This window comes from Eupeodes corollae, chromosome 2, assembly GCF_945859685.1.
Source record: "Eupeodes corollae chromosome 2, idEupCoro1.1, whole genome shotgun sequence".
NCBI classification, from domain to species: domain Eukaryota; kingdom Metazoa; phylum Arthropoda; class Insecta; order Diptera; family Syrphidae; genus Eupeodes; species Eupeodes corollae.
The window spans coordinates 145281214-145295358 of NC_079148.1; the positions used below are offsets into that span (position 1 = coordinate 145281214).

Sequence of the window (14145 nt, forward strand, 5' to 3'; positions counted from 1 at the left end):
TTATCTTCACACCAAGCAATGAGCTATGATCAATGACCAATGACCAAACCACGCTATTTACCTGTGATTCTCTTCCTCGTTCTATACCAATTACCTCAGTCTCTTAAAATCCCCCATCCATCATTCACTTTGTTTTTGCATTTCTATTAAATCAAGTCATGCTCGTGTATAGCTCCATTAGTCATCAAAAAATAGAATACCCATCTTGTTTGGTTTATTCTTTTTGTATGAATGTCCACAGACTTTTTGGTTATTTTAACTTGTGCTAAAAACATCATCCGCCGCTTCGCACCGCACCGAAATGAACTGAACTGAATTTGAGTGAATTGTAGTTTTTTCTAATGGGCTAAATGTGTATCCGGTGGCAAATATTTGGTCATCAATATTGTACCTAGGTCGTCACATTATGTACATAAAACCCCGTCCCATTCCCGAGGAAGAAAAAAAAATCTTATGGACACCTCTCTCAGTTAGCAACAGAATTTTCAGTTCAGTTCTTCAATATCAGATTGTGTACTTCTGATGTTCATTGGGGTGAATATTTCATCATCATCATAATAATCATCATCATGTCATCGTCACCTATATTCATTTATCTATTTCATCATAAATTGACCTTCTTTCCGTCCTTCCTTATAACGTAACAATATTTAGTAGTTACCGTGCTTTAATACGTAACCAATTGAATTATGGTTTTCCACTCAAACTAAGTCACTTCACTTGAGCAATTTCACAGTTGAACAATGAATCAAATAAGTTACTCACTACGACGAACAATCTAAAACGTAACCGTTATAAACAAAAAATTCAACTTATTGATATATACCCGAAAAAAAACAAGCCTACATAATGTGGATCTTTTGTAAAACAACAATTTTTTGTGTGGAAACGGAGAGGACAGGGGTAGGTGCATTAAACTTTACTGTCAAAATGTTATGTGTGGGCTTATTTTGATTTCGCACAGTCAATTAATCTTTACAGTGTCTTTTTATTCTATAGAAAATAGATGCAATTTTTATTTTTGTTGAATAATTGCAAATCAATAATAATCACAATCGCATCCGTTCAAAAACTCATTTGTCAAAAAACGGATTCTTTTGCTATTGGGGCAAACATTATACATTGCCCCCCATCAACATCATCACTCAACATTTTACCATTCGCCACCCAACATATCCACTACCAAAATACATGGCGGAATGTATAAAAAGGGTGTTTTTTTAGGATTGTAGAACTTTGTAATTGATGACATTTTTAATTGACAAGAAATTTACTTTATTCGAAAGATAATCTCATGGAATTATAATTTATATACCGATTTCTAGCTTGTTGCAAAAATTTTCATGAATATTTCCAATATTTATACATAGCTGCATATCGTTAATAACGTAGCGAATGTCAATATTGTAGTCAACAACTTCACGTATTCCCTCAGAGAATGCTCAAGATGCTGCGTTAAATCAGACGATCTAAGAGAGACTCATTCACGGATCCTTCTCCATCTCCGAAAGGTGAAACATTGAGGTTACGAAACGTTTCCTTCAATGAATTAATTGTGTTACTAGCTGTCAGCTATGTGACACTTTGCACAGCGCCATCTTGTAGAAACCACAGCTGCTGCTAATCATGACTGTAACGTAACGTAATTGGACAGCAATGTTTTAAAAGGAGTACGGACCAATTAGTACATCTCTAAAACCCATAAAGCACGCCCAATAATCAGTTTCTGTGGATGTAATGGAGTCTCAACGTTGACTTGTACGGCCGTACTTTGACATGTTGATACGTATTTTAAATAGAATCATGTCTTTCAAAATAAATGTTGAACAATTCTTAAGCGTTGTTCAGACATCAGGCAATTCAATTTGAAATGTCAAACCAAACTGTCACTTTGACAGCCAAAAAATAGCCACCATTCAAAAGAGTGCTGCCAACTTAAAGATCTATACCTCCGTAAAAAAAAACACCCTCTTCATACATATGTGAGATAAACCTTGGTTACGATTTTGGAAATTGAAAAATCACTTTGCTCGTATGGTCGTCGTTGGTTTTATAGAGTCATCGTCATATAGTCACAGTCGCAATTGCAGTTGCAGTCGTAGATGGAAGTCGTTCGTCCTCGAGGACGACACGAATCGTCTGATATGTAGGTATAGCTTCAGATGATTTGGGAAACTTTACCATGAATGGGTGATGTGCTCCAATTCCGTTGCAACTAGCGACGGCGACGACGACGAACTACGATTTGATGCGATGAAATGCAATGCATGGCCAGAGAATATCTTGTGTATATCTAGAAGATAGTTTCGTGAATTTAATGTCGACTGCAGTTGAAGTGGTGGATATGGTTTTCTTTAAATGTGACCTACTTTCGGGAGTATATTTTTTTTTGAAGGTCCATTTCCGAAAAAATACAAAAAAAAAAAATAATATTAAAAAACACCCAGAAACTAAATTGTTTTTGAAGTTTCTGCTTTGCTCTCACGCTCCATTATGTTGGTTTGGTTGGATTGAGTTGAGTTGAGCTGAGGGTTGGGTTTTCTTTAGTGGTTGAATGTTATTTAGTTGTTCTAATTTTAGAATTTTAGAGTGCTCGTATAAAAGCTACATCCATACATTATTCTGTTTTTGAAAGTACACAGTATTTCTATATATCGAATTAGTTACAGGTAGCGTTCTACTCAAATCAGGTAAAACATGGAAAGATGTTGTCTTTTCTTGATGACGTGAGATGAGATGAAATGAAGAAAGCTTAATTTGATTTCGGGGAGAGAAAATTTCAAAATAAATGTTTGTCCTTGATTATTATTGAACATCAACAACAAGATATTTTATTTAGGTCAAAAATTGAAATTCAATTTGATGATGCGATGAACTTACAAAAAGCACACAGATGTTCCATAGTCAAAGTTTATGTATCATAAATTACTCTCATAATAGTGTTTAAAATTCCAACAACCCCCCGCCCCCCTATCCAGCAGGGAAAATTTATGCATCTTAATAAAAATAGAATAAACTAGCAAAAACCGGTGGTGCAACATTATTATTTTTCAATACCAAGGTTAATTGCAAATATAAGACGTAAAACTACAGAACACAGAATAAGTACGCTGCTTTATTATATTTCTTTTTAGTTACATCATATATTTTAATAACTATAATGAGTAAGATCTTATAACACCTTTTATTAGTTTCGTTATTTTATGCAATAGATAGGAATAGGAATATAGGGGTAGAACATTCTGAGTCGTGTAACATGGCGTCTATGATATTTACACCACTAGCAACAATATTTACAAACATTATGTAATCGTGTACACATGTGTAGATTCATATTTATAGGTTTATTTTGTATTTCTAGGGAAATACTAGAAATTCTAAATAATTATTTAATATTTATTTAATTTAATAGTTTGAACTTTTGTGACCTATTGATAGATAAAGCATTTTAACAAAAAATGAAACACACCCTCCAATGTATACAGAAACATTGTTGCAATTGAAAATTTATAATAAATTGATTGAATTTTCTTTTATTTTTAATCGAAGAATATTAAAATTAGATATGTGTTGCATTTTGCATAACAAATCGTAAAGATTTTTCATGATTATATCAACAAAATTAAAGAAAATAATTTTTCTTGCAAATGTTTTTCTATATTTGGACCATTTTATTTTCCTAAATTTGTCTGTTAATAAAAATTATATGAATGATTATTATGCTTTTAGTTTTTCAAGTTTCATTGTTAAATTGCATTTTTAAGAACATTTAGTTATAATTTTGGGTTTTCAAGAAAGAATGGAATTGTTCTTCTCTGATTGAAGAATTCCTTAAACATATATAAAGACCAACAAACAGTACCTAATATCCTACATACAAATATTTTATTTAAATAACTACATTTTAATTTGTAGATCTAGTGAAGGCAATCAACCCTCTTTCCTCAACATTGTTTCCATTTCAAGAACTTCCTGCATTTAAATTTTCAATGCCTGAAGTTAAGTTTAATGTCCCAAATGTAATCGTAGGAGTTCAGGGCTGTCGTGCCGAAGTTTTTGATATTTTTTTTCAACTTTACTGACCTGAGAGGAATTGACAAAATCGTTCAAAGTAGTTCTTGGTTTGAAATTCTAGGTCTCCACGAATTCCAAAAAAACTCACACACAGGAATGACTCAGTTTTGTAAGTCACTTAGTTCTTGTTTGTTATAACGAATGATCAGTAACAGCGTTCTTAACGTGATAGTTATTGGTTAGGAATGTCATGCCAACGGTCTTGATTTCAATGTCTTCCTGTGCCAACTTCAACTAAAGTATCTTTACGGGTACTATTTCTTGCGAGGAAATGACAAAACCTTCAAGAGTAATTCTCACCATGGAAAGAGCCTTCTTCAATAAGCCAATTAGTTTCAGCATAAGAACCATAGGTTCCCTCCATCCCTAAAATAACTCGCACACAGGAATGATTGAGAGTTGTAAGTTCTAGCTTAAAATTTTAATTATTCCTTATTGCAAGTTTTCAGTTTGAGTCGCATTCAAGTCTCTTTTCTAAGCGACTAACCTAAGCGTGTTAATTTTCTGAGGTATTTTTGGCATATTTTATTTTTGAAAAAAGAGGCTGGGATGCGACCCACACTGATAACTTCCCATCCCGTCTGTAGATTTTTCTTGCTTAAAAGTTTGAAGGTTTTCGTGTTGGGTTAAAAAAAATTGACAGTTGAATGATTCCTAAAAAATTTAAAATTACCAACAATATTTTTCATATCAAGAAACAGTTTAGTTTGAAAATCTAGTTTTGTTAGATAGATTTTGAGTCGAAAACAAATAGTTACCAATTTAAGTAGCATTTCTTAAATTTTTACAAATTGGATGAATGAAATAAATTTGAGAGATATCAAAAACCGAACATCAATTTTTACCAAATTTCCGTCTATTAGATTTTAATTTTTCATGGAAAAGCGAACTGTTGGATTTTTGAAAAAAATACTGAATATCGACAACAACATTTTCTGTAAAATAAAAAAAGTTTGAAGACAATATTTTTAATTTTTGAAAAGCTATTTGAGTCGAAAGTAAATTTTTACAAAGTTTTGTTAAATTTTCTTTTAAGTTTTTATTTTTTGTAAAAAAATTGTCAATTTCATTTTTCTTAAAATTTTACTTAACTTTGAAAACAATATTTCTCAAAAGGCAAAATAAGTTTTAAGCCATAATCTCAACTTTGAGTAATTTTTGTTAAGGTTTTTAGTTTTTTGTAAAAAAAAACTGTCTATTTGATTTTTCCCAAAATTAATCCAAATGTTAAAAACAATATTTCCTATAAGTTAAAATTAGTTGAAAGCCATAATCTCAAATTTTTGAAAAGCTATTTTAGTCGAAAGTAATATTTACCAAGTTTTATCATGGTTTTTTTGTTAGGTTTTTATTTTCTCAAAATTTTACCACATGTTAAAAACGTCATTTTTCGTTAAACTGCTATGGTAAAAAAAACCACAAACACAGTTTTCTTGAGAGCCCTTTCTGCATCTTTCTGCATTATTATCTGTATAACAACATTTATTTGAAGTCGATATCTTTTCTGGTTCTTGAGCTATGGACGACGAAAAAAACGTCGCAAACGTACGGACGTACGAACGTACGTACACACGCACGCACAGACAAAAAAAATCAAATGGGGTGACGCAACAGTCCGATGTGAACCAGGGCCTAGTGACTTACAACTCTCAACCATTCCTGTGTGCGAGTAATGTTGTCAGGAATGGAGGGGACCTACAATTTTATGCCGAATCCGAACGGCTAGTTTGAGAAAGCACTTTTCCATGACAAGAATTACTCTTGAAGGATTTGTCAATTCCTCGCAAGAGGCAGTACCCGCGAAAATTAATTTTTTTTTTTTAAATTAAGGTGGCACAGGCAGGGATTGAACCCTAGACCCCTTGCATGACAGTCCAACGCACTAACCATCATGCCATACGGGTACTACCGCACGCACAGACATCTTTTTAAAAATCTTTTATTTCGACTCTAGGGACCTTAAAACGTCGAGAAATGTCAAAATTTTTAATTTGACAGATCGGATCCATTACAATAACTTCCTATGGGAAGTTAAAACTGGCACACAAGAGTCTTTTAAGTCTCTATCTATACTAAAGCTCTAAAGCTTAACAGTTTGTTCGCTTGTTTGAACGCGTAAATCTCAGTAGCTATTGATCTGATTTGAAAAATTCTTTTAGTGTTAATCAACCCATTTTTTGAGGAAGTCTGTTGGCTATACAACACCACTCGATAAGATTGATACGAGCCGAGCTCCAATAAAGAATGTTTAAAAAAAGTGAAGTTTCCTTTTTGAGAGCTTCCAATCAATGCGCTGTTTAAAGTTTAAAGATTTTATTAAAATAATGTATGACAGAATTGTTGCCCTTCAATAGCTCTAAAAAAAAAGTCCGCGATAGCATATATCTATCTTTCAATGTTGGCTTACTAAAACCCTTTGTTTATACTAATTAAATATGATCTAAAATAAAGCATGGGAATGACACCACGCACCTATTTTCATGATTCTTTCGAATCACAATTCGATTTATTTCAAACAACATATATAAAATTGAATTGACTTCATAAAAAACGACATTCTTCATTATTTTATAGCCATCTTTTGTCATTTTTGTAGGTTATGTTAAGTGTTTGAGTGAAAAATATATTTGATGATGGATATCATCCCGAAATCGGTAATTTCTTTTGATTGCCCACATAACTTCTCTATGACCTCTTTTTTCACCCACATATCTCATATTATCTTATAACAAAACATAAAATAATATGTTAGTCCCCTTTTTTAAACAAACAAATCACTTTCCCTTCTCAGTCTGTCATTTGTAGGTTATGTACGTACACATAAATTCAATAGGTATACACAATCCTTCTACCCTTCAATCTTCTGGTCGAATGAAATGCTTCATAAGCTACCCAATCAACCGAAAATTTAAAATCACCCTACAGTCATGTCTCGTTTTTAGCTTTTAAACACAAACAAAAACAACAAAAAAGCAAACAAACAAAACAATGACGCTGTATGTATTTTATTACGATTAAAATTTTGTATATAACATAATCAAGGTGAACCCCACAGTTTACGTACTTTACGTAGGTTAGGTATGGACCGACCACAACGACGCGACGTATGCGATACGAGTAGAGTATATCAGAAAGTCTGTTTTATAACAGTAAAAAACATACCACAATCCACCCACATTCAAAAAACAACAATGTATCATACTTTAACCCACCCCCAAACCCACAACACAACACAAGACAACATGGTCATAATACCATGCAAACATAATAACGTAAAACGTAATGTAATGTGTAATGTAATGAATGTCATCAGTCAAAAGTCATCAAAAATATGTACATATAACTGTACTGGACGTCAAAAATTGCATGTGATTCATGTGAATCAATAAAACAGAGACAACACAAAAAAGTCATAGTCACACAAGAAGTGAAGCGGAATTATAAAATTATATTTTGTTTTGTGTTTTGCTTCTGATTGTTGACATAAAACAAATTTTTAAATGAGAATTTTATATTATGGAAAGGAGCCAAGTTAAGACAAAGAGAGTATAAAACTATTGCTCATGGGAATGCCCCTGACTACAATGGTCTAAGAAGGAGGCAAGGTCACTTCCGGTTTCGCTCAGTTCCTGAGTGCTCGTTCATAGGTTTTTCTATCTGCAATGGTCTTGTTCTGGGAAATTTGTTTCCATTTAGGCAACAATTCAATATTGCCTGACCTATTTTCATTCCACACTTTTGGACTTTAAACTAAAGCATCATTTACACGTAACTGTCAAAAAAAAAAACGTCATCTCTAGGAATAAATGTCAATCTTTGTAACTGTCGTAATTTGCAATGTAACACCGATCGCTCGCACAATCCATTTAAATGAAAAATGATTAACGAAATCATGTTGCACAAACGTCTACCTCTCATTCATTTATACATAATACCGTAATACCGTTCGTTGGTAACACTATGACGCCATCGAATAAACTTTACAATTTAGCAACAAAAGGCATTTAAATGTTACACAAAACGTAATATTGCTGTTGGGCGGGCTCGGCAGTCGCGTCGTCGCTTTGGTATATAATATAACCCAACAGCCGGTAACTCGCCGAGTCTGTTTCATTTCTGGCACACATTTCCGATGTAGGTAAGGTACGAGGTAGATATATTAAAAGCGAAGGAGTAAAAGATACAACACCAAACCACACTTCACTATGGGCTGTGTTACATCGCCTTTTTTTTTGTGTGGCATGTCATAAGTGCGCCTAATGACACTTAAAACTTACCATCGCATCGCAGCTATAGCAGCATCGCAACAACGAACGGTATATAAACGGGTGATGTTGATAGCTGATGCGGTGAATGGATTCCATTTTGAAAAAAAAAACAAAGTGAGTGAGGTGATTATGTCACTTTAGCCAAGAGAAGTTTTGTAGTACATTAGATGGTAATTATCTCATTTTCTTATTCAAATATCATTTGTGATGACATTAACCACACTTTGTATATATCAGCAGAGTCTCCTCACAAAATAGAGTGATGCCACCTCTATGGGGCCACATATTGCGGCAAGTCAGTTGTCGGACATCTGATTTATGTTGGCAGTTGACAGTTTGTTGCGTGTGAGTGGGACATAAACGAATTGGGCTAGAAGCCAAACTTGTTAAAAACTCATGTTATATAGATACATATTTCTATTTGAAAGAAAAAAATCAAAACAATAGATTTTTTTAAAAAACTATGAATAAGATTTATGTTTGAAATGTTTCAAAAATTAAATACGTACCTATACATAATTCATAATTTATTACATTTATAGTTATCGGTACACATTTTATTTCTTGAAAAATGTTTCAGTGGTTTTTAACTAATTTCTCATCATAAAATTATTGTATGAATGAGAAGGAAATTGGCTTGTCACACTTCATTATGTGTTTTTATATATTTGATTGAGGATTTAAATTTAAATTTTTATAGAAAAACATGAACTACATATAATTATTTATATTTTGAATAATTTAAATCGAGCCTCTTTTATTTATTCATTCAAAATATTGACAGTCATCATTTTTCATTCGCCAATAAAATTGAATTGAAAATATATTTGAAGGTCGATTTTGACGTATACCTAAGTATATCCACTGTCAGTGGGTCATGTAAGTTTATCAACACACATTTTGGAAGTTTCTTTTTTTTCAATTTAATGGATATTTAAAGATACGAGCAGATACTTTCTTATGAGTGTTTGAAAACCTTGAAAAATAAATGGTTGGGTGTTTTTTTTTTTATGATTGGGTACTAACTGACAGCACTGCTTTTGTAGTAAATTTTAATTTAGTTTGACAGCTGTCAGATGGATTGACACGCCATTCTGTTTTTTTTGTATTCAATGTTTAAGACTTTTGTTATATTTACCTGTTTTCCAACACAAATAACAAGGGACAGAAAAGATGGTTTTTGGAATGAAGGCATTTAGACAAGCCGATTGAAACTCTAGTATATGGGGTGGCACACTCAAGTTGTTGTTGTTGAAGCAAAGAAACGCTTCAAATGTCACTAGCATTTTGCTTAAAGGTGAACTTTCTTAAGGCTCAGTTCTTGCTGAAAACTTCATTCTATTTTTTTAGTTTCTAGAACTTGTTTTTGTAGTACCCGTAGCATGATGGTTAGTGCGTTGGACTGTCATGCAAGGGGTCTTGGGTTCAATCCCTGCCTGTGCCACCTTAATTTAAAAAAAAATTAATTTTCGCGGGTACTGCCTCTTGCGAGGAATTGACAAATCCTTCAGGAGTAATTCTTGTCATGAAAAAGTGCTTTCTCAAACTAGCCGTTCGGATTCGGCCTTAAATTGTAGGTCCCTTCCATTCCTGACAACAGTACTCGCACACAGGAATGGTTGAGAGTTGTAAGTCACTAGGCCCTGGTTCACAACGGACTGTTGCGCCACCCCATTTGATTTTTTAGAACTTGTTTTTGATTCAAGACATTTTAAAAAAGTCTCAAAAGAATCAGCTCCCTTAATATAAAAGCTTTGAAAGCAATTAGCTAACTTATTGTTAAAGAATCCTGCTTGCAAATGACTAATAAACTGAAAAGTTCGGTAAAGTTTCCCAAGAAAAATAAGCTAAAGCTTTTTGCGATACCTTGTCGAGGGGAACAAACATTGTAATTAATGTAAGATTTTCACACTAAGGAAGTGCGAGCATTACAAAAATGGGGAAAAATTGGAAAAAACGATATTGGTACGGTCTTGTTCATAAGAATTGAGAAAGGAAGACAAAATTGGGTAAAGCATTTCACATTCTTGATGTGCGGTTTGAAAAAAGAATGTCTATGGTTGAAATACCTTAGCTGAAAAGGTTAAACCGATGGGCATTTCTAGAAATGCAAGCATAATGGCTGAATTTTTAGGGGGGTGAAGGGGGTGGTAATATTGCTAAAACATTGCGGCAGTATTCGAGTAATAAAAATGGTTTGATATAGTTTTTTCACTTTTCATTTTCAAAATTCAAAGGTCTTGCCCAAAGATTCGAGTTATATTCACGTTGTTGGACAAATGGAGACTTTGTCAATTAAACCCAAAACACAAAGGGTCCATATTTCTTTCACTTAACAGCATTTTTTGGCAATGTCGAACGAGATCTAAGAAGGGATCGGTCACTTTTTGAGAAAATAACACTTAAATTAATATTTTAACACTTATAAGCTAAACTTTGAAGACGTTAAGACATTATAATCAGACACATCATAAGTATGTTACAAATTCAACTTTTTGAAAGTAGGATTGTTTTACTTTTTTGTTCACTAAGTTAGAGTTACCCTAAGACCGATGAAATAAATCCTTAGTATTTCTTCACCTTTAGTTAAAAATTTAAATAATAAAATTAGTCATTTTTTAAAAGTGCCTTAATTAATTTATGTTCTCAATTGTATCTTTACAGGTCCAAATAATTTCAACAGTCTTTTATTGCGGGCCGAAGTCCTGAGGAGACTCAACCATTACCAAAGTTCTTTAGCAGACATTGACCATGCTCTGCGGAGAAAATCCTCATCAGCTAAGGTATGTTAATACGAATGTTATTTCCAAAATCCTATATCCTCTTAAATCCTGTCCCCCCAAAAAAAAGAGAAGACCCATTTATTGTTTGGCTATTATCCCAAAAATACAAAACAAAACCAACAACATATTAAGTCAAATCAATTAAAGCATTATCCTGACACTTTATTTTCTGTCGTTTCTGTTTTCCTGTTTAGGCCCATTATCATCGCTCACTGGCACTTTGTGGATTAGGTCGTTTAGATGAAGCACTTGTTGACCATTGTCTGGCAGTTTGTTTCGATACTAAAAATTCCCAGCTCTCTTCAACCGAACTCTTTCAACATGATCTCGCCAAGGTAAGTCTTCTTTTGGCCTAAACCACAAAAACCACTTACCACATAATCCTCAAACTAATCTTTCTACTTTTTCAATTATCCTCAACCAAAAAAAAAAAAACAAAAAATTATAGCTCCTGCAAAAACTTTTGGCACAATCTCCAAAGAAAATCCATCTCAACTCGTTGTCGTCGTTGTCATCGTCATCACCCAATTCAGCACCCTACGATATTGTCCTCGAGAGTCGACAAAGAAGGAAACAGATAGTATTACAGGGCGCCTCGTTTAAGGGGGATGAGTGCATTATAAATGCTACTGATGCAACCACAGACTGTGACCTTCTGCGGCAAGGCTCACGTAAACATTGTCGCAGAAAATCCTATAGTATAAATCGTAGGCAACAACAACAACAACAAAAACCACAAGTCGTAGAAGAAAAGCCAACACAGTTGGTGAACTTTTTTGGAAGCGCACGTTTCGATAGTATTTTGGAAAGAACTCAACAAGAAGTACAAAGAATCAAAGGTAAGAGCTTCTGAAATCCTCTTCGATTTTACTTAGCGAAATATGATTTAACCTTTCATTTCTTTTTGTCTTTTGCCAGAATCCGAATCAAATTTAAGTCAAGAACAGCAGCGACATCTCCTGCCGGTTAATCCTAATCTTATTGATGCATCAGACTTCGATTGTGTACTGTGCTGTCGGACGTTTTGGAAGCCTGTGGTGACGCCTTGCGGCCACACCTATTGTTGGGTATGCTTGGACCGATGCATGGATTACTCACCCTCGTGTCCATTGTGTATGTCGCCACTTGTTGAACAGCATGTGAATGTTTTGCAAGGCTCATCCTCACCAGTTCCTTTCATTCTTGCCAAGAGGCCAGTTACGAAATTCCTTGAAGCAGCCATGAAACGATTCATTCCAGAGTGCTATGAGAAGCGTTTCCAACAGGAAATGGACCTGGAGCCATCAGTTCCGGTCTTTATTTGCACCACAGCATTTCCACACGTTCCCTGCCCATTATTTGTCTACGAGCCAAGATACCGACTTATGGTCCGACGAGCCGTCGAATCCGGCGAGAAACAATTTGGTATTGTCCAGCCGCACAGTGGCAAGTCGAGGTATTTTGATGTGGGCACTATTCTCGATATACGGGATTGTGTGCTTTTGGGTGATGGTTGTTCGATATTGAGCACTGTTGGATGTAAGAGATTCAGGATACTTGCCAGAAATGAAAAGGATGGCTATGAAACGGCCAAAGTCGAATATATTTACGATGAGATTATAACAGAGGATACAATTCCGTTTATTAGTAGTATGCATGCGTCGGTGCTGAGCAAGGCAATTGAATGGTATGAGAGTTTGGGAACAGAAATTAAGGAGGAGATTTTAAGGAGCTTCGGTGGAATGCCAGCTGTGGAGGATAATTGGGAGAGTATTGCTGATGGACCGGCGTGGGCGTGGTGGATAATTGCACTTCTGCCACTCAATCAGCAATTGAAGGTAAATTTTGATCTTCCTGATACCTAATATCTTTATAAACCTCAAATTGATTGCTATAGAAGGGAAGTGTGGGATATGACTTGATTAGGCCTTAACATTTAAAGAATTTGGATTTGAAAATTTGAGTTAACTTTTGAGAACAGGTCTTCAATTATACCAAATTAGCAAATTACATACCTTTCTGTCATTACATGATATTGTTGGGCGCCATTTTTTGAGTTGTCGTTTTTCTTTTTTTAAGTTGATGGCTTGAATAAAAGCTCTTATAATATTTACTTATGAATTATAGTAACTTTATGTCAAGTATCGTGTTCTTTAAAAATTTCGGACTCGAAATTTGAATCAAACATGACATTAAGATGGTAGAGATGACAAACAAAGTGGGTCTGGCAATTCAGTCCGTCCGTTTATCGGGTCTTTTCTCAACACTAAAGCCTTAACCATTAGATCAATTGAGTTCGAACTTGTACATTTTTGAGCTCTTTGTCTTTTTAAATAAATGATTTTTAAAAGCTTCAAAAAACTGAAACTGGTGAGCTTTATCTGTTAGTGGAATATTTGGTCCGTACGTCTTTAAGAACGATGTTGCTCAAAACGTTTCAGTCAAATGTTATGTAAATCCATAATTACTGGCTCAGCTGTGGTTTCAACAAGACACGGGAAGCGGCTGAAAATGTCAAACAGCTCTTGTCCAATTGGTAAATTGAATGAAAATTTTGATTCCATAATTTCACGGTGCGAACCAGTAAACTTCGATTCCAGGATCGTGCGATTTAATGCCGCTCACCTATTTAATTTTCTATCTTCTGTCCGTATGTGTAATTCGTCACCTTATAGCCAATATACGGCCAAAAATGTTGAAAACATAACTAAACTACGTCCAAAGTAGCAGCGTTAGTCATATTAAAGAAATTATATGTATCTATACTTATATTATAAATAAAGTATTTGTTTCATTGTTTGTTCGCTTGTTTGAACGTGCTTATCTCAGGGACTACTGGCCCGTTTTTAAAAATTCTTTCAGTGTTAGATAGCCCATTTATTAAGTAAAACTTTATAATAAGTGTTCTGTAGAACGGAGCATCAATTTATAATGTTTTAAAATAAATAATCTATAAAAAGATGGTTCTGTAGAGCGGAGCATCAATTAATAATGTTTTAAAATAAATAATCTATAAAAAGATGGTTCCCCTTTAATAGTTG

At 34.1% G+C, this 14145-nt stretch overlaps 2 protein-coding genes across 2 annotated transcripts in view; one reads left to right on the forward strand and one right to left on the reverse strand.

Annotated features, from left to right (window-relative positions):
* Positions 1-14145, reverse strand: part of LOC129945531 (RNA-binding protein 45) — a 292274-nt gene that overhangs the window by 193600 nt on the left and 84529 nt on the right. The window lies entirely within an intron of this gene.
* The window catches only part of LOC129945526 (uncharacterized), an 81788-nt gene that overhangs the window by 64748 nt on the left and 2895 nt on the right, over positions 1-14145 (forward strand). Inside the window, exons 3-6 of the mRNA XM_056055313.1 lie at positions 11007-11125; positions 11320-11460; positions 11574-11964; positions 12044-12942. Of these exons, the coding sequence (XP_055911288.1) occupies positions 11007-11125; positions 11320-11460; positions 11574-11964; positions 12044-12942 (1550 nt within the window). The remainder of the gene's footprint in view (positions 1-11006; positions 11126-11319; positions 11461-11573; positions 11965-12043; positions 12943-14145) is intronic.